Source organism: Schistocerca gregaria, chromosome 1 (genome assembly GCF_023897955.1).
Source record: "Schistocerca gregaria isolate iqSchGreg1 chromosome 1, iqSchGreg1.2, whole genome shotgun sequence".
Lineage (NCBI taxonomy): Eukaryota > Metazoa > Arthropoda > Insecta > Orthoptera > Acrididae > Schistocerca > Schistocerca gregaria.
The window spans coordinates 1,058,048,918-1,058,071,317 of record NC_064920.1 but is presented as its reverse complement, the minus strand read 5'-3'; the positions used below and the strand labels follow the sequence as shown (position 1 = coordinate 1,058,071,317).

The following is a 22,400-nucleotide window of genomic DNA, read 5'->3' as shown; positions in this document are numbered from 1 at the left end:
AACAACAGTAAGGACATACATGAACAAATAGATATTTTAAATGAAAAAGTTGAGAAATATGGCATGAAATCCAGTGTGGAGAAAAGTAAGAGTGTGGTCTACATCTACATCTACATCCATGTTTTGCAAACCATGTGAAGTGCATGGCAGAATGTACGTCCCATTGTATCATTTATTAGACTTTCTAACTATTCCACTCACATATGGAATGTGGTAACAATGATTGTCAAATGCATCTGTATGTGCTATAATTATTCTAGTCTTGTCTTCATGATCCCTGTGTGAGTGATTTGTAGAGGATTGTAGTATATTCCTAGAGTCGTCATGGAAGAGTGGTAATACAGTGTGTGAGGATGAAGGTAGAAATTAGTAAAATGGTACAGCAGAGAAATGCATTTTATGATGGTGTAGGGTGCTTAGTCTGGGGAATGGAGGTGTTAGTGAAGTGCAGGGAAGTGTCATACAAGACTTATTTTACATCTTTATTGACATATGCATCAAAGATCTGGACAATGACAAGAAGATAAGCGAACCAGCAAAATGAAATTCCTAAGAAGTATGAGTATGTTAGGAAAAATTAGGAAACACAGAGTGAGGAATGAAGATGTTAGAAAAATTGGACTGAGAGGAATGAAAACGTATAGATTAAAATTGTTAGGATGTTTACAGAGAATGGAAGGTGGACGAATATGAAAATAAGTTATGGAGGCCTACGTTGAGGACAAGAGGAAGATGCACACAAGAGAGAACAACTTCATCAAGGCCGTTTAAGAAGAAGAAAATTGGACTCAAACAAACAGTTACAGAATATAGAAGAAGAATGGTGAAAAATTGGGAAAAGTAGAGAAGTATCATAAATTTCCCAAGCTGACCTGATACTGGATAAAGGGCATAACTATCATCACTTATAAGTGAAAGTAATTTTGAGACCTTACCCTGAATGCTCTGTTGTGACTTATTTTGTTTTCAGTTTTTAGCTTAAAATTTCTTCCAAGCTTTTCACCTACTCTATCCTCGTTTCCTAATGCTTTTACTCCTCCTCTTATCTGAAATAATTGTCTGCTTGTAATGTATGGAAATAGATCTTGTAAGCTGCAGCTATTGTTCAGTTATTGTTTTCCCTCCATCCCTTCTCTTCTTGTCCTTGTCTTCTTTTTATTCTAAGCATTCTTTTTCAAACTTACCAATTATCATGCACATTAGCTAACACTTTTTCAAGATGGTTTTGCTCTGAGTCACTCTCTCTTTTGTCCTTGCTTGTAATGACTTTGTCTCTAATGCCTTTTATCACATAGATTACCAATTAATTTTGAATCGCACAAATAACTGCTATAGCTCCTTCACTTTCCATCTTGAAACTGATTTGTTTCAATTCTAGATTTTGATACCGATCTGTACCTCCATTAAAACACTTTACAGTCTGATTAAGTCCTGTTTGAAATTGTTCTACATAAAAAAATAAAGAGTAGTAACTTCCTGAAGCATAATATTTGTTTTCTACTTAATATGTTTTAGTTTTATGGTGTTTACTGTTTCACTTATTGCTTCAGTTATCATGTAAAACTTGATCATAATGTGAATTCTAGAATACGTAATCTCATATTTCTTTTTATTCCAGCAAGATCCTGTGAGACATGGGGAATGGATTGACCATACAGATTATGTCAGTAAGGTTAGTATGAAAAAATTAGAAACAGCAGAAAGTCATTTAGACATTATACATATGATGTTTATAATGAAAAGTCTATTTAAAATATCTCTATAAATGTTTTTCAATCAAGGGAGAGAGAGAAAAATAATGCATAGGGGCAGAGACAGGTGCCATTATCAGTATCTGAAATAATAAATTAATTCTCATTTAGTTCTATAAAAGAGAATGGCCACATTTTAGAAAGAACAGCAGGTCTTGTCGATTTTAAGATGGCTGGCAATGGTTAAAACTAGTAATTATTCCTTGAAACTGTCTGTGGTTGTTCAAGATGAGGAAAGTAGTCAGAAAATCGAGAAGTATGTTTATTAGAGGTGAAATTAACAACTCAGGCAATAAAATCAAATCAGTATGGAATGTTTTTAGAAGGGCAGACAGGAAAAGTATCCACTGGGGTAGGTAGTATTACAATTAAAGAGAATGATGCCATTTTAACCAACAGTACACAAGTAGCTAATGTATTTAACAACCATTTCCTTTGTAAAGGTGAAAAACTTGGTGAGAATAGTTCAAAAGAAAAAGCCAAGTAGTACATGGAAGTGTCAGTTTTGAGAAATCTTAGATCAATTTTCACATAACAACCTCTTGTGAAGTAAGGAAAATCATTAAATCTTTGAAAAAGAAATGTTCTGTTCGAATAGATGACATCTCTAACAAGATATTAAAACAATGTGAAGCAGTTACACATGGTGTTCTGTCACATATCTAATGCATCACTAACTCAAGGTGTTTTCCCAGACAGTTTACAATATGCCACTGTCAAGCCTTCCTGCAGAAAAGAGGACACCACAATGTCAATAATTACTGGTCAGTGTCCTTCCTTAAGACATTTTCAAAAATCATTGAGAAAGTAATGTACTCAAGAGTGGTTAGTTATCTCAACAATAATGGGACACTTAGTAAATCACAGTTTGGATTTCAATAATACTGTGCCACTGAGACAGCAATATGCAATTTCGCTGCCCACATAATGGAGTTTTTAAATAGTAAAATGTCACCAATACGAATTTTCTGTGACATCCAAATGATTTGACTGTGCGAATCATGACATTATGTTACAGAAATTACAATTCTATAATGTAAATGGAACAGCATATGAGTAGTTGAAGTCATGTCTACAGGACAAGAAGCAAAAAGTTTCTTAATATGCTTTAAGTGATTTTAGGAATTTTCCCACTTCATCTAACTGGGGTGAAATTACATTAGGTGCTCTGTAGGGTTCGATCATGGGTCCCCTTCTGTTCTTGATGTATGTGAATGACCTTCCTTCATATCTGAAATGAGAAGCTAAACTGACACTGTTTGCTGATGATACAACTGTCATTATTAACCCAGTAAAGAAACTCAAATAGAAAATGTAATAAATAATGTCTTTGGAAAAGTTATTAATTGGTTTTCTGCAAATGGGCTTGCTCTTAAGTTTGAAAAAACATAGTACATCAAGTTTTCTACTGGAAGGAATGCATCAACAGATGTCAGTAGCCAGGTTAGTGCATACTCAGTTTTTGGGTGTATATAGAGATGAGAATCTCAATTGGGAAATTCATATTTTGAATCTCCTAAAGCGACTAGGTTCAGCAACTTTTGCAATCAGAATAATTGCTAATTTTGAGGCTATAGAAATTAGTAATGTAACCTACTTTGCATACTTTCACTCTGATGTCATACAGAATAATATTTTGGGGTAACTCAACTCTTAGGCAACAAGTATTCACTGCTCAAAAGCAAGTGGTTAGAACAATGTTTGGAGCTCATAGCTGCACACCTTGTAGGCATCTGTTTAAAAGGTTAGGAATTCTTACAACAGCCCCATAGTACATTACTCGGCAATGAAATTTGTTCTCAAAAACATGGACTAGTTTAAAAATAGCAATGACATTCACGATTATTACACCAGAAGGAAGACAGACCTACACTATTCTCTACTTAACCTATCTTTGACAAAGAAATGTGTAAAATATGTTGTTGTTAAACTTTTCAATGAATTACCAGATGCAATAAAATGTCTGACAGACAATAGTAATAGTTTCAAAAGTAAATTGAAATCATACTCCTTGACATCTTCTTCTATACCACAGATGAATTCCTGAATATGAATAAATAATTCTATAGGTATAATATATTAATATATGCATTTTATGCCATATAAGGGAATGGGGTACATAATAATAATAATAATAATAATAATAAAAGCTTGATTCATGTGCACATCTATTATACACTTGACATGTTCCACATCATATGAGACCGATCAATGGATCATGGAACTAACTAACTAACAAGAAGAAATTGTTTTCAAAACAAGAGATAATACATGTTTGTCAGTAGAGCTCTAAACTTGGTTTCATTGTGTGATGCTCCTATGGTCTGTGGAAGGGTGATTAAAACTGTTCACTGTGTTGTATGCATTCCATGGAAATGTTTATGGCTTCATGCTGAATTGTGAGTATTGTCTCTCCAAATTCCAGCTATACTTGCCAACAAAGACAAGTTTCATGAGCAGGTGCTGTACTAAATTCTTCTATTCAGTATGGTGATGGTATCAAGGAAATTTTATGACAAGTAATTTTTCATTCATTAGGAGCCCACCATCATTGCCTGGGGTAAATAGTGTCTGCAACACTTTGATTTCTTGTTCATCAGTCTCTCTCTCACAGGTACTTGTCACTGAGTCAGCCAACACTACACCTCATTGTTCACACTTTGTAAAATCTGCTCTAATACTTACTTTGTACATTAATATTATAAAGAGGTTAGTTTGCTGCTTTCTGTATAGACGTAGCAGATGGGCACAACAACAAGACTGCTACACATTTGAGCTTTCAGCCAAAAGGCTTTCTTCTAAAGTAGAAACACACACACAGATTCACACAATTACAGCTCGTATATACATGACCACTGTTTCTGGTTGCTGAGGCTGGACTGCCTACAGCAACTGTGCCTTATGGAGAAGCAATATGTGCATGTGAGGGTAAGGAGGAAGGAGGGTGTGTGTGTGGGGGCGGGGGGGGGGGGGGGGGGGCACAAGAGGACGGAGAGATAGCAGGGTAGGGATGGGGGAAGGCATAGTGCTGCTTGTGGAAGTGTGCACGGACTTAGTGGAGACGGGGTAGGGCTGATGTGCAGTTGGCAAGTTTGAGGGGGGAGAAGGGGTGGGAGATGGGAGAATGGAAAGGGAGAGAAATTGAGGGGAAAAGACGTATGGGGAAGGAGATAGGTAGGTGAAGGACAGGGGCTAGTGAAGTTTGAGGCCAGGGGGGTTATGGGAATGTAGGAAATACTGCAGGGTGAATTTCCACCTGTGCTATTCACAAAAGCTGTGTTGGTTGGAAGGACTTTGATGGCATATGCTGTAAAGCAGTTATTGAAATGAAACACATTGTGCTGTGCAGCATGTTCAGCAACTGGATGGTCCAGCTGTTTCTCTGTGACAGTTTGTCGGTGGCCATCCATGTGGACAGAATGAGAATGTCAGCTAAATATAACAGAAGGGCAGCTCGAAAAAGATGCTATGGGCTGCATTTTTAGGCTGCACAGCATAAAGACATCTTCGCGGGTACCGGGCGCGGTTGGGCCACCCTCTCCCCAAGGGGAGTGGCGGGTTCAGCGGCGTTCGCGGTGCATGAGGCGGAGGGTCAATGTGGAGGCTGGCCGTGTGGCATCGCCCGCTCTGCCTGTGAGTGGACATGTGGCCGCTGCTTCAGCAAGGTCCGTGCAGGCACACGGGGGGAGGGGTTTATTAGTTATTGGGAGCTCCAACGTTAGGCGGGCGATGGAGCCCCTTAGGGAAATAGCGGAAATGTCGGGGAAGAAGGCCAGTGTTCACTCTGTCTGCTTGCCGGGGGGTCTCATCCGAGATGTGGAGGAGGCCCTACCGGCGGCGATAGAGAGCACTGGGGGCACCCAACTGCAAATTGTTGCTCATGTCGGCACCAATGACTCCTGCCGTCTGGGTTCAGAGGTCATCCTCAGTTCGTACAGGCGGTTGGCGGAGTTGGTGAAGGCGGAAAGCCTCGCTCGCGGGGTGGAATCAGAGCTAACTATTTGTAATATCGTTCCCAGAACCGATCGCGGTCCTCTGGTTTGGAGACAAGTGGAAGGCTTAAACCAGAGGCTCAGACGATTCTGCGGAGAGCTGGGGTGCAAATTTCTTGACCTCCGCTATCGGGTGGAGAAATGTAGGGTCCCCCTGAATAGGTCAGGCGTGCACTACACGCCGGAAGTGGCTATGAGGGTAGAGGAGTACGTGTGGAGTGCACATGGGGTTTTTTTAGGTTAGAGAATTCCCTCCCTAGGCCCGACAAGACGCCTCCTGAGACGCGGCAAGGCAGGAGTAGGCAAAATGCAACAAGGAATAACAATATTAATGTGCTAATAGTAAACTGCAGGAGCGTCTATAGAAAGCTCCCAGAACTGCTCTCATTAATAAACGGTCACAACGCCCATATAGTACTAGGAACAGAAAGTTTGCTGAAACCAGACGTAAACAGTAATGAAATCCTAAACTCTGATTGGAATGTATACCGCAGAGATAGGCTGGACAGTGAAGGGGGAGGCGTGTTTATAGTGATAAGAAGTGCAATAGTATCGAAGGAAGTTGACGAAGATTCGAATTGTGAAATGATTTGGGTGAAGGTCACAGTTAAAGCAGGCTCAGACATGGTAATTGGATGTCTCTATAGGCCCCCGGGCTCAGCAGCTGTTGTGGCTCAGCACCTGAAGAATAATTTGGAAAATATTTCGAGTTGATTTCCCCAACATGTTATAGTTCTGGGTGGAGATTTTAATTTGCCGGATATAGACTGGGAGACTCAAACGTTCATAATGGGTGGCAAGGACAAAGAATCCAGTGTAATATTTTTAAGTGCTTTATCTGAAAACTACCTTGAGCAGTTAAACAGAAAACCGACTCGTGGCGATAACATATTAGACCTTCTGGTGACAAACAGACCCGAACTATTTGAATCAGTTAATGCAGAACAGGGAATTAGCGATCATAAAGCGGTTACTGCATCGATGATTTCAGCCGTAAATAGAAATATTAAAAAAGGTAGGAAGATTTTTCTGTTTAGCAAAAGTGACAAAAAGCAGATTACAGAGTACCTGACGGCTCAACACAAAAGTTTTGTCTCAAGTGCAGATAGTGTTGAGGATCAGTGGACAAAGTTCAAAACCATGGTACAATATGCGTTAGATGAGTATGTGCCAAGCAAGATCGTAAGAGATGGGAAAGAGCCACCGTGGTACAACAACCGAGTTAGAAAACTGCTGCGGAAGCAAAGGGAACTTCACAGCAAACATAAACATAGCCAAAGCCTTGCAGACAAACAAAAATTACGCGAAGCGAAATGTAGTGTGAGGAGGGCTATGCGAGAGGCTTTCAATGAATTCGAAAGTAAAGTTCTATGTACTGACTTGGCAGAAAATCCTAAGAAATTTTGGTCCTATGTCAAAGCGGTAGGTGGATCAAAACCAAATGTCCAGACACTCTGTGACCAAAATGGTACTGAAACAGAGGATGACAGACTAAAGGCCGAAATACTAAATGTCTTCTTCCAAAGCTGTTTCACAGAGGAAGACTGCACTGTGCTTCCTTCTCTAGATTGTCGCACAGTTGACAAAATGGTAGATATCGAAGTAGACGACAGAGGGATAGAGAAACAATTAAAATCGCTCAAAAGAGGAAAGGCCGCTGGTCCTGATGGGATACCAGTTCGATTTTACACAGAGTACGCGAAGGAACTTGCCCCCCTTCTTGCAGCGGTGTACCGTAGGTCTCTAGAAGAGCAAAGCGTTCCAAAGGATTGGAAAAGGGCACAGGTCATCCCCGTTTTCAAGAAGGGACGTCGAACAGATGTGCAGAACTATAGACCTATATCTCTAACGTCGATCAGTTGTAGAATTTTGGAACACGTATTATGTTCGAGTATAATGTCTTTTCTGGAGACTAGAAATCTACTCTGTAGGAATCAGCATGGATTTCGAAAAAGACGGTCGTGTGAAATCCAGCTCGTGCTATTCGTCCACGAGACTCAGAGGGCCTTAGACACGGGTTCACAGGTAGATGCCGTGTTTCTTGACTTCCGCAAGGCGTTTGACACAGTTACCCACAGTCGTTTAATGAACAAAGTAAGAGCATACGGACTATCAGATCAATTGTGTGATTGGATTGAGGAGTTCCTAGATAACAGAACGCAGCATGTCATTCTCAATGGAGAGAAGTCTTCTGAAGTAAGAGTGATTTCAGGTGTGCTGCAGGGGAGTGTCATAGGACCGTTGCTATTCACAATATACATAAATGACCTGGTGGATGACATCGGAAGTTCACTGAGGCTTTTTGCAGATGATGCTGTGGTGTATCGAGAGGTTGCAACAATGGAAAATTGTACTGAAATGCAGGAGGATCTGCAGCGAATTGACGCATGGTGCACGGAATGGCAATTGAATTTCAATGTAGAGAAGTCTAATGTGATGCGAATACATAGAAAGATAGGACTCTTATCATTTAGCTACAAAATAGCAGGTCAGCAACTGGAAGCAGTTAATTCCATAAATTATCTGGGAGTACGTGTTAGGAGTGATTTAAAATGGAATGATCATATAAAGTTGATCGTCGGTAAAGCAGATGCCAGACTGAGATTCATAGGAAGAATCCTAAGGAAATGCAATCCGACAAAAAAGGAAGTAAGTTACAGTACGCTTGTTCGCCCAATGCTTGAATACTGCTCAGCAGTGTGGGATCTGCACCAGGCAGGGTTGATAGAAGAGATAGAGAAGATCCAACGGAGAGCAGCGCGCTTCGTTACAGGATCATTTAGTAATTGCGAAAGCGTTACGGAGATGATAGATAAACTCCAGTGGAAGACTCTGCAGGAGAGACGCTCAGTAGCTCGGTACGGGCTTTTCTTAAAGTTTCGAGAACATACCTTCACCGAAGAGTCAAGCAGTATATTGCTCCCTCCTATGTATATCTCGCGAAGAGACCATGAGGATAAAATCAGAGAGATTGGAGCTCACACGGAGGCATACCGACAATCCTTCTTTCCACGTACAATACGAGACTGGAATAGAAAGGAGAACCGATAGAGGTAGTCAGGGTACTCTCCGCCACACACCGTCAGGTGGCTTGCGGAGTATGGATGTAGATGTAGATGTAGATGTAGAAGAAATATTCTAACAGGAACAACAGTGTAATGACAGCCATCTTCTGAATATGCTCTGCATGGGTGAGTATTTGGTGATAAGCCTGTTTACAGTCTAAGATATTAAAGACAAATGTGCCAGTGATATAGTGGGTAAAGTCCCGTATGTTGAGTATTGGGTAACTGTCAATGATAGTACATGTATTAAGGATTCTATAACTGACATATAAGAACATAGTATCATTGTTTTTTTGTGCTAGTTTCATGAGTGAAGCCCATGGGCGGTGGCTGTTGTGGTCTGTGCTGAACTGGGACTCTGGTATGGTAAGCATTTGGTGCACTTCACACATACAGGGGCTTTGGGAGGTTGCAGATGCAGAGTGGGCATGGGAGAAATGGACTGCACATGCACAAGAATCACATTACTGACTTTGTTGGTAAGTGAAGGTAGTATAAGCAGTGGTGCTTGCTGCAAGATGGGCAGAGGTGTGGCAAGGCTGTGAGATGCCTGCATAGCTCTGTCGTTGTCGATGGCTGGAGTTTGTCACAGGTTGTAAAGACAAAGATGTACTGCAGCGAGCTCATTGGATGTCATTTGTATCTCCTATTGAAACATGTTGTTGTCCATCTGGAAGTGGAGGGATTCTAAGCATGATTCAACATAACAGAATTGCTTCTGTGAAATTTGTTTTAAGTGTGGTGACACAGTCGAGGAGACAGCAGTAATGTTTATCAGTATTGATATTGTGTCGCAGGGTGGGGCGGCCGTGCGGTTCTAGGCGCTACAGTCTGGAACCTCGCGACCGCTACGGTCGCAGGTTCGAATCCTGCCTGGGGCATGGATGTGTGTGATGTCCTTAGGTTAGTTAGGTTTAAGTAGTTCTAAGTTCTAGGGACTGATGACCTCAGAAGTTGAGTCCCATAGTGCTCAGAGCCATTTGAACCATTTTGATATTGTGTCATTCATTGCTAGAGATGTTCAGGCATGTGCTGCTTCTGAGGGAGATCGTGGCTGATGACACCAGAGACTTCATGGTCGGTATCATATTAGATGCCCATGCCTTTGGCTCAATCAGGTAGGAGTTTGTAATGACAGAGAAAATATGCTCTGAGGATGAGTTCAGTAATTTCTGAAATTTGAAAATTCCCTTGAGGCCATTTTGAATACAACATTCAAGGTGCATGTTTTGAAGCCATAAACAGTAATGGTCAAATTTTTCATTGCATGTAGTTGAATGGCTGTTGATCCATTGGCTGCAGTGTTGCCAGTCAGGAGTGCCCCACTAATTTCTGAGCCAGAGTTGGTCAAATAGTATTGCTGCTGAATTAGGTCGGGGATGTAGAGTCTGTTGGTATTCCTTGTAGGTGGAGCTTGTGCTGAATCCTCAATGCACAAAATGAGGTGACTTGTGTTGATGTTGCAGCTCAGTGCACCTGTTGCTCACCATGTGAATCTTTTGGGTGGTCGCAGGACAGACAACAGTTATGTACGGCATCACTGAATTGAGTGTGATACCAGTACTAGTGCAGTGCAGTACCCAGCAGAGCATTATTTCCAGTTGTTTGTCGTGTTGTCTTGACTGGGTAGAGCTCACTGTTGTGGGCAGAGGCTGTGACATTGCAACTGGCAGCTGTCTAGTGAAGTTGGATCAGTTCAGTGAGGGCAAGGCTGGTGCTGGTGGCTGTGCATAGTGGCATCGTTACTAGCTAAACTCATGCATGCCTGTGTTGCATAACAGCAAAAACTCTGTCTGTCAATGTAAGTTTATGATAAAATGCCTCCCATTCATTGCTGATTGTGGCAACTTGAAGATGGGATGGGAGCTTTGCTATCTACGACAGCCAGAATGTACAACCAGGTTGACTGAAGTTTGAGTTGCCACCATAGTTGAGACAGCCTGTTGTTCATGAAAAATTCATTGTATATTACATGTTGTAATTGTTCTTCCAGTGTCCTGGTAAGACACTGTAGCAGTTTGATTGTGCAGTTGAATATACCTTTTTTTTGCTGTTGGCACCAAGATTATGTTGCTAATCATGTCATTGGGTTCCTTCAGGTTGGTAGAAGAGTTATGAATTTAGTTGTGTGTTTATGATGTTATAGTTGGCAAGGATGCTGTACACTTACGCAAACCATATGAAAGGCTGATCCGAAGGAAATTGTAGAAGCTTTGCCTGAAAAGCAAATCATGAAAGGTTTAAATCATTGGTTGGGTGTTCCTGTTGCGATGGAGGCATGTGCGGCAATAGTGCAGTTGAACATCCCATTGCTGCATACAAGGCGACTGGTAGCAGAAGCAAACTGTGTGAATATTTGGGCAGCTATGGCAGCACTGGTTGAAAATTTGGCTGACATGGCATGGTAGAATCATTGGTCACAGTAGGTGCTTGTGAATATGAAAGATAGTGAGGTAATTGGTTGGTATGTGCCACATGTGAAGGGATGATGATGGCAAGGTTGCACAATAAGAATATTGTAGGACACCATTATTTGGCATTGATGTTGTTTCTTGATTTGTTGCACAAGCGAGGGTCACCATCATTTTTAACTAGAGAACTTCATTAAAAGGTTGGATGCAGAGCCCGGGGTGACATAGCATTGCACACATGGATGCACATTGTGAATTGTGACACACAGTGGTTGCATGTTGGCTGCATTGCTGTTGTGCAGTATCCAGTTGAGGACATATACGCCACAATTTGTGGTCATTGTGGGTCACCAATGTAGTCCTGTACAATACAGGTGGGGTCACTAATCACCTGTTATTTTGCATGGAGTTCCCACAAACTTCACAAACTGTTCTTTATCACAGTCACAGCATGACTGACACATTTGGCATCAAGAAAGGGTAATATAGACCATGTGTATTGTTCCAGAAACTTCCAAGTACGTAGGCGACTTCCATTTTCAAGTTTTACCATCATTTCAGTTTAATACATATATTTAAATGTGTATATTCTTTCCCATTGCTATACATGACATGGTTGGTAAGTATGATCAACCCATATTATGAAAATGACAGTCTTGTAAAAATAGTTTTACATCCAAAATCGTGAATTCAATATCGTAAAAATGAAAATAAGTTCAAACACGGCCAAAAACCAGATGGTATCATAGGTTTCTGTAGTTGAGAGACATTCCGTCAGGTCACAATTTATTACAAACTTTCAGACTAAACAAATGAAATGACATAAAATATCAATCTTTGCCCCCAGAATTTGGATGGGCCAGAAAATGCTAATAAGAGTGAGCCAGCAATCTGATTTTGGACTTTTGTAAATAGTTTGAATATTTATTTTAAAAATAATTTGTAAAATCTCGTTGCATGATATCTAATGTTGCATTCTGACTTTTTCAGGCTCTCAAGCTTATTGTAGGCGCTGGAGCAGACCCTACAGCAAAAGATGTGGTTGGTAGAACAGCACTCCACAGAGCACTTGGATGTAAGGAGAATTTCCAGTACCTTCAGAAAATACATCCTAATTTCAAGGATGGTCTGGATAAAAAGGGACAATCAGCCATAATGAGAGCCATTTCTGCATTTCAATACCACTATGATATGCCCCAGGTGATAAAACTTCTAGTGCAGGGAGGTGCAGATGTCAATTTACGTGACCGAGATGGAAAGACAGCTTTGTGCCTGGCTATAGAGAAAGATACTTTCTGGGTGAGACTATATTTTTAAAGCACTATTTATATCATTTAGTAAGGTATCCACATGAAGAGATGACAAGCTGTCACTGATCTCTAAGATGGAGCTTGTTTTGTTACTCTGGTGTTGTTGATAGCATTTACCATAAGTCATTATATAAATGTAGTAAGTAAATACATGTTATAATAAAATGGGTATTTGTCAAGTAAAGTATGTGGAATTGTTATTATTGGATTAATGAAAGGTGACAGATTAGTGACTATCACAAGTTGAAATTTCTTTTCTCACTCTTTTTGCCTGTTGTAAAAGTATACATTCTTCTGTTGCTTGTTTAAGCATTTTTGAGCACCAGAATATCCACAACTTTCATGAGTGTACATCATAAGTTTGTCAGTATACTATTTTGGCCAACACAGTCTCCATTGCTCTGAGTCAAAATTTATTCTTCTACATGGAATTCACTAGTATATTTTGTAACATTGGTTAACTTTCTCATAACTCGTTTTCCCAAAGTTACTTTTCACTAGTTTCCCATTATCATCACAATTCTGGTTTCTGCAAATGTAATTACAGATGTTCTGAATTACTTTCTCATATTTAATCCCTTTCAAATACACAATCCTGTACTATTTGTCTTTCTCTTCCTCATGTTAGTTTCATACACCCCTATTGGCACTAAGACATTGTATCTGCAATTACATGTTCATATCCCATTACATAATGTCATAGTCAGTAGTTTTAAGAACTTGGCTGAACTTGTTAATGTTCTGTGATACAATCTGCACTTGTGGCGATGTCATTTATCCACTGCGCCAAAAACAGCGGGTGAAAGCTGCAGCTGATAGATATTTATCTCTGCCATAGTCGGCTTGGTTACGAGTTGTTTATTCTTGTTAGTTTTTGATCTGTGCTTAAAAAATAAAATGTTTTCTCATCTCATGAAAAAGCTGTTACTTCATAAAATATAAAGGCTCCCATACACTCCTTACGGCCTTGTGCTTTGAAGACACAATAGTTATATGCCTTGACAAGTAGTATCTAAATTTAGAAATGCCAAGTGTACAACTAGCCGATCCTTCTTGGTTAGTATGTAGATTTTTTCATGTTTTTGAAGGGTCCTACTCATGAAAGCAATTGTCTAGTGTTTATCTTCCCCATTCCATAATCACTAGCATCATATGATACACAAAATGATAAGAGTAACTCTGCCCTCTACGGAATGTTGCAGTTACACAGAGCACTTTTTATAGCATCAAAAGATTCCTAACATTCTTTGTCCCATGACCAAATGAAATTATTTTTTTTTTATAAATTATGCGGGCATGGAGCATTTATGCTCTTAAATTAAGGTACTTCCTGTAATATCCACATATTCCAAAATATGATTTCAATTGTACCTTATTTTTGGTCTCTAGAAACTGAGTACTGACTTTAACCTTATCAAAATCCAGAAGTTTACCTCTCTTGGCAACACAACATCCCAAAAATTACAATGACAAATTTACATTTTCTGATTTTAATGTCATTCCTCCTGACCTCGATTTGTCAAACACTCCTTTTAGTAACAAACAATGTTCATCACACTTCTGACTGCAAAGCAAAGTGTCATCAACAGAAACTTAATTTAGAAGACAGTTCCTAAACTAAAACATGATGCAAAGCTCTGATAAATTTAGCTACAGAAACATTTAAACCATATGGTAAATGCAGTACTTGTAAAATTTACCACTGTATAAAAATGATGTGTATTTCTGAGATTCTGGAGCAAGTGGAACCTGATGGTGGTCCAGACATTACACCTAAGCTTTACATCAATCTAATGCACTCAAACTTATGTGATAACTCATCCCCAGTATGATCAATTTCTCAAATTTGTTCAGATGTCAAGAGACTAAAACAAATCTAGCACACCCAGCGCGTTCTCCCGCTACTACTAGAAGGTTATTATAATTGTTGCTGTTTCTCTCAAATATACCATAAATTTCTATCTTTTGCAACTCATTTTCAACAACTGATCTCCTTGCTTTTGCTACAGTATATGGTGTTATAAAAAATTGCTTGTAAGGTTTAAGTTGTAGTACACATTCAAAATTTTTTAAACTTCCTACTCTATTGCTGAACACATCCCCATACTTCCATCACAAACCCTTTAACTCATTTTTTGTTCATCATTCAGACACACATTTTTCAGTGACTCCTCTTCTTCATCTTCCATTTTCTTGACTGTTCTCTACTAAATAACATTCATCTCTCACAAATGACAAGTTGTTCATGCTTTCACAGGCATTTTCCTTTCCCTTCTTCTAGAATTTCATTTGGATTATGTTTTCTTTCTTGTTTGAACATATAACTATCTTTCTCTTTCAGTTCAAGAGCTGTATTAATCTATTTTGAAAATAAAATCTTCACTGTTTCTGGAAATATCCCACCTTACTATGTATGCAGCTACATCTACATTTACATCACTAATCTGCAATTCTCATTCAAGTGTCTCACAGAGGGTCCAACAACTAATTTTTAAACTATTTCTGTACTGTTTCATTCTCAAAGAGGGCATAGTTAAAACACACTCTAAAATCTTTTTATATGCCCACTTAGTTGCATTATTTTATTATATGGTCATTTTCCTCTAATTGGTGGATCCGAGCCAAAATATTTTTGAATTTGGAGGAGAAGGTTGGAAATTGAAATTTCATGAAAAGATGTCACCGCAACAAAAAAGTCTTCATTTTAATGATATCCACCACAGCTCTTGTATCATATCCTTGACACTCTCTCCCCTTCTTTGAATCCTTTTGATGTCCTCCATCAGTCCTATCCGATAAGAATTACACACCACAGAGAAATACTCTTGCAAAGAACAGACAAGCATAGTGTCGACAATCCATTTGTTGGATTCTGTATTTTGTTATAGTTTATTGATCCAAGAAATCACAATATTATACAATTTGTACAATGATATTGGACAGGTCATATATAAATTTTTCAGTGTAATTGGATAGATAAAACATCTACTCACCAAATGGCAGCAGGAGAACATACATATAAAGATATTTGAGGGTATAAATATAATCTGTTTTACTTTATTTTATAAATAATTGATTATTTTTGTTGATACACATTTTCACAAATTATTTTTTACAATTTTAATTTGTTATATGAAAGTCTGTTCATTATTACAAGAAGGTAACAGACATCACATAATACTTTCACTTGGTAGGTGAGTTGTAAATTCTTTTAAGAATATGATGAAATCCAATGGAAGGTGGTGGTAAAAAAAGGAATAAATACAGACCACTGCTTTACATACTTTAAGGAAGCATGCATATTCACCTTATTGAATGAAGTCTCTGTGAAGTGAATAACCAGTAGAGTCTCCTCTTTATACTGTTGATCATATAAATTTGCATTTCTTAATGGATTGTTGCTGCCATGTGTGCTTACTGATGATAGTTCATGCACAGCACATTTCACCACTGCTATCTCAAGTTGCAGGGCTTTGACCCAAGTTCATATTTGCTCACATCACTGCAGGATGTCATGCTTTAACTCAATATTAATCTGCATCAAATAATTTTTCACTAAAACATTAGAAGCACTGTATTCACACACCCTCCTTGACTCATGCTTTGTGCAACAGGATATAATTCGGTGTTGAGCAATTCATTAATTTGTAGCTCTTGTGTCCTCAACCAGGACAGAAAGTAATTCACAGATTCTTTGCACTGTTCAATAAAATTTCTTCTGAGCTTATCCTCTAGCTCCACAACTAAATTCTAAAATCAAATTGTGAGCTGTTGAACTAATGTTTCCATTGTAGTTTTCACCATTTTTAGTGAGCTCACATCACTTGATAATTGTGGTATCATGTCTGGTACAACTTTATACACATCTTTTAATGCTGTAATTTCAGAACATATTGCCAAGAAATTCATGGTGAACTGATTGGAATGTTCTTTCACAACCTGACCAAGCACTGATTTGATTTGATCCAATTGTTCTTTCGAAACTTTATGAAAATTCTCTTCCATCCACATCTGTAAAACGTGTGCCGAATGGTCACTCTTCATCATAGTCTCTAACTTCTGATATAGCATTGTGAATGGATCTGCTGTTGTATATGTTTGCAGAACTGTTTTGATTGTGGGTGGATGTACTTGCACATCTGTCTCAATGGTGGCCACATCTACATTTTCAATGGTTGACTCTCCCACATTGCCATTTTCAACATTTCATCTCCATGATCCACATTAGATTAGATTAGATTAGATTAATACTTGTTCCATAGATCATGAATACGACACTTCGTAATGATGTGGAACGTGTCAGGTTAATAAAAGATGTCTGTACAAGAAATTACATTACACAAAATATTGCATGACACTAATGATTAAGGGTTTTTTTTTTTTTTTTTTTTTTTTTTTTTAAATATCTAAAAATTCAGCCAATGAGTAGAAGGAGTTGTCATCTAGAAATTCTTTTAATTTATTTTTAAATGTTAGTTGGCTATCTGTCAGGCTTTTGATGCTGTTTGGTAGGTGCCCAAAGACTTTTGTGGCAGCATAATTTACCCCTTTCTGTGCCAAAGTCAGATTTAACCCTGCATAGTGAAGATCATCCTTTCTCCTGGTGTTATAGGTATGCACACTGCTATTACTTTTGAATTGGGTTGGATTATTATCAACAACTTTCATAAGGGAATATATATACTGTGAGGTTACTGTGAGGATCCCTAGATCCTTAAATAGATGTCTGCAGGATGACCGTGGGTGGGCTCCAGCAATTATTCTGATTACATGTTTTTGTGCAATGAATACTTTTCTACTCAACAATGAATTACCCCAGAATATGATGCCATACGAAAGCAGTGTATGAAAGTAGGCATAGTAAGCTAATTTACTGAGATTCTTATCACCAAAATTTGCAATAACCCTAATAGCATACGTAGCTGAACTCAGACGTTTCAGCAGACCATCAATGTGTTACTTCCAGTTTAACCTCTCATCAATGGACACACCTAAAAATTTTGAAAATTCTACCTTAGCTACAGACTTCTGTTCAAATTCTATATTTATTACTGGAGTTGTGCCATTTACTGTATGGAACTGTATATATTGTGTTTTATCAAAATTTAAAGAGAGTCCGTTTGCTGAGAACCACTTAATAATTTTGTGAAAAACATCATTTACAATTACATCACTTAGTTCTTGGTTTTTGGATGTTATTACTATACTTGTATCATCAGCAAAAAGAACTAACTTTGCATCTTCATCAATGTGGAATGGTAAGTCATTAATGTATATCAAGAACAGTAAAGGACCTAAGACCGAACCCTGTGGGACCCCGTGCTTGATAGCACCCCAGTTTGAGGAATCAGCTGTTGTTTTAACATTACACGAACCACTTATTTCAACTTTCTGCATTCTTCCAGTTAAGTATGAATTAAACCATTTGTGCACTGCCCCACTCAAACCATAATGATTTAGCTTATCTAAAAGAATTCCATGATTTACACAATCAAAGGCCTTTGAGAGATCACAAAAAATACCAATGGGTGATGTCCGGTTATTCAGAGCATTTAATATTTGATCAGTGAAAGTATATATAGCATTTTCTGTTGAAAAGCCTTTCTGAAAACCAAACTGACATTTTGTTAGTACTTTATTTTTACAAATATGGGAGGCTACTCTTGAATACATTACTTTCTCAAAAATTTTTGATAGAGCTGTCAGAAGAGAGATTGGGCGGTAGTTGTTGACATCCGACGTATCCCCCTTTTTATGCAATGGTTTTACAATGGCATATTTCAGTCTATCAGGGAAAACACCCTGCTCCAAAGAGCTATTACATACGTGGCTGAGAATCCTACTTATCTGTGGGGAACAAGCTTTAAATACTTTGCTGGAAATGCCATCAATTCCGTAAGAGCTTTTACTTTTCAGTGAGTTTATTATTTTACTGATTTCAGAGGGAGAGGTTGGTGGAATTACAGTTGTTTCAAACTGCGCAGGTATGGCCTCTTCTATTAATAGCCTTGCCTCTTCTAGTGAAGATCTAGATCCTATTTTCTCCACAACATTTAAAAAATGATTATTCAAAATATTTTCAATTTCTGATTGTTTGTTAGTGCACTTGTCCTTCAGTTTTATTGCACTAAAGTCTTCCTGTGCTCTTGGTTGCCCTGTTTCCCTTTCAGTAATATTCCAAATTGCTTTAATTTTATTATCAGAGTTACTGATCTCAGACATGATACACATGCTTCTGTACTTTTTAATAACTTTTCTTAGTAACACACAATAGTTTTTATAATATTGAACAATTTCGGGGTCAGTACTCCCGCTTGCTGTTAGATACATTTTCCTTTTACGGTTGCAAGATATTCTTATTCCTTTAGTTAGCCAAGGTTTTTTATATGTTTTCTTGGAATTATGTTTAACTATTTTCTGGGGAAAACAATTTTCAAATACCCTTAAAAATGTATTGTGAAATAAGTTATATTTCAAGTTTGCATCGGGTTCCTTATACACTTCATCCCAGTCTAGCTGCTGTAGGCTTTCCCTAAAGTTTGCAATATTTATATTGTTAATTGAACGCACTGCTTTGAAAGTCTGATTTATTATACTGCATGGAGCTATGTCATGTACTGTAACAAGCTGTGCACTATGATCTGAAAGACCATTCTCAACAGGATAAGCATTTATGTCCTTAAACTTATCTTGGTCTATAAAAAAGTTATCTATCAATGTACTGCTGTTCTTTGTTATCCGAGTAGGAAAATCAATGACGGAGCTCAAATTGAAAGAACTGAGTAATACTAAAAGGTCATTCTTCCTATTACACTCTTTCAGGGAATCAACATTGAAATCCCCACAAATGATAATTTGCTTCCCCCTGTCTAACAGATAGCACAACAAAGCATCCAAGTTTTCTAGAAATAGCTGGAAATTCACTGAGGGGGACCTATACACTGTTACAATTATGAAAGTGCCATCATTTAGTTTAAGTTCAGTGGCACATGCTTCCATATGTTGTTCTACACAAAATTTTTTAGTTTCTAAATTTTTTGCACTGTGGAAGCTTTTGACATATATGGCAACTCCTCCTATCATCATATTATCTCTACTTACATGTGCAGCTAATTTGTACCCATTGATGCTAACCTTTTGCATATCAGTGACAATGTGATGCTCAGACAGGCATAGTATATCTATTACATTCTTGGTTTCTATATCTTCTAAACAAAGCAGAAGCTCATCAATTTTATTCTTCAATCCCCCAATATTTTGATGAAATATACTAACAGTATTTTTCACTTTACTTTTGTGAGTATCTTGAACTTTTTTAACATCTTTAGTACTTTTATTCTTCAATCCCCCAATATTTTGATGAAATATACTAACATTATTTTTCACTTTACTTTTGTGAGTATCTTGTACTTTTTTAACATCTTTAGTACTTGCCTGGCTGAGTTTCCCACTGGACACTGATCTTACACTAAAAAAGAGTTTCCACCATGAGATGTAGTTCCTCCCCCCTTTAAATTTCCTGCTATCAGCCCAGCCAGTTTACCCTTCCCTTTCCTGTTGAGGTGTAGGCCATGTCTAGTATAGTCCCACCTACAGAGTGAATCAACAGGAACCACACCAATGTGTGACCCTGCAGCAGATCCAAGTAGCTGTTCCAACTCCAAATTAACTCTCCTGACAGAAGAGGTCAAATGAGGTCGGTCGTGGCGCTCCAGAACCGACACAAACCCAACACTGGTATGATTCGATGCCGATGCAATCTTTGCCAGGTCACACTTTATGCTGTACCCCGGATCTCTGTCAATACTGTTGCCCGGCCCACCCACAATAACCACGGTGTCTTCCTTAGTAAAACCTTTACATAGTGAACCTAAATCCTCTGTAACCTGCCCAAGTTCAGCACTAGGTTTGAAAAAACTTGTGACCTGGTAATCCAACCCTAATTCATCCTGCAGAAGTTGGCCCACACCCCTAGCATGCGAACTACCTAGCAACAAGACTTTCTTTCTCTTTGCAGACTTCCCTACATTCTTAATCAATTTGCTGCTGAAAGCTTGTTGAGCCCTGTCTACATCTACTTCTGTGAGAGGCTCATCAGTTTCTGACTGAGGCAACAGGTCAAACCTATTTTGTACATCAATAACAAAACTGTCAGAAGAATTTCTTGGCCTGTTCCTCATGCCTGTTGCCACTTCCCACCCCTGTTTACCCTTCTCCCCCCTTAACCTGCCCAGTTCTCGCCTAGCCTCATCTAACTCAGCCTGAAGGGCAGCAATTTTCCCCTCCTGTTCCACAATCTTCCTATCTCTACTGCATAGCCTACAGAACCACTGATGAGTCTCGCTCATTTTCCCAATTCCCACGCCACTACAGTCGCCCCAATGAAAAAAGTTACTACATCCGTCACACCAGACCCCGGAGCTAACGATCCTACGGCACGTCAGGCACTTTACACTCATGGTACAAATCGATTTTAGTGACAGAAAGACAATTAAGTTACCGGAAAACAATGAAAATATGTGTACGAAAAATTAGGCCTACTCGCGACTATGTAAACAGTGGTTCAGAAGTTTTTTACTGGAAATTACTTAAGAGATGACGATACTCTACAGATATAAAGGGGCAGCAAACGTATTTAGCACACTAAACTATCAGTAAATGCACTTAAGATTGCGGTATGAAGTTTAATCTGAAAACTCAAAAGTTCGGCCTGGCCGCGATATGTAAACAAAACGAACTTTATGTGATTACTGTGAAAATACGCGAGTAAGACAAAAACCTTTAATGGTACGCTTGCAGAGCACTATAATTAACGTAATAAATTAGTTTAAAGTGTTAAAAAACAGTTTACTACTACTTAAATTACTTATCTTGTACGAGAGCTGTGACTCAGACGTCCGTGTAGCAGGCGCGGGGCACATATTGTACTCAGCCAGTTTTTGTCCTGATGCAGCTAGTAATTTTGAGAAATAATATTATTCACTTCACTTACATTTGCATAATATAAGTAATGCGGTTAGCAACACCGAAATTCTTCCTGAACTTTCAAGAAGAGGCATGCAACATTACTAGTCAAGACAACATTACGTCAACATTTTAACTTAGCATTGTACAGTAGTGGCTATCATAATGCCATGATCCCTGAGAACCTAACAATTACCATAATTAAAATTTTTAGAATTTCCAGTTAAAAAATTAATGATGTATGTGTTACATATACCCTGCTGAACCACAAGATCCATGACATCTGCTGGCAAGCGATAAAACAAAGACATTCTTACTGTGTATTTTTGGTGTGATGATCAGAGTAATTTAGTATTAATGCCACATAATTTTCCTTTTCTTTCAGTAAATGTAAATAAATATTCCTGATTTTGTTCCTTCATTCTCATTGTGGTTTATATCTTTTCATGGGAACAGGTAAAAGACAGAGAAACATTTAATTTAAGAAAAAATATGCTTTGCATGATTAAGAGTTACAAAAGCAATGGCACTATGTGGTTAGATCAGTATATGTATTCAATCTTTTTAGACTACTTATTCACTATTGTTTTAGATTTTTGTGCTATTGATGATCATATTTCTTCAACAAATCAGGCTCTGGTAGCTCTTGAGCACTGTCTTTGTTTGAAGTCTAATTGTCTGTAAAATACTATTGTGATTTCGATGTGAAAGATAGTAATGAATATTCAATCAAACTTTGTGAAAATAGATATGTAGGTCCAACACATTAACAATAAAATATTTAAATGACATGACATAATAAACATTTAGTCAATTTGTCTTCAAACAATTTGAGTACAATTTCCTGTTATATCCATCTGTAATGTATAATTTCATCAACCAATTCAGTATTGTGATATCAAAGGGT

At 38.3% G+C, this 22,400-nt stretch overlaps 1 protein-coding gene across 1 annotated transcript in view; it reads left to right on the top strand.

The window, feature by feature from the left end:
• LOC126281065 (serine/threonine-protein phosphatase 6 regulatory ankyrin repeat subunit C-like) overlaps nt 1-22,400 on the top strand; it is a 333,306-nt gene that overhangs the window by 169,852 nt on the left and 141,054 nt on the right. Inside the window, exons 5-6 of the mRNA XM_049979813.1 lie at nt 1,619-1,672; nt 12,210-12,518. Of these exons, the coding sequence (XP_049835770.1) occupies nt 1,619-1,672; nt 12,210-12,518 (363 nt within the window). The remainder of the gene's footprint in view (nt 1-1,618; nt 1,673-12,209; nt 12,519-22,400) is intronic.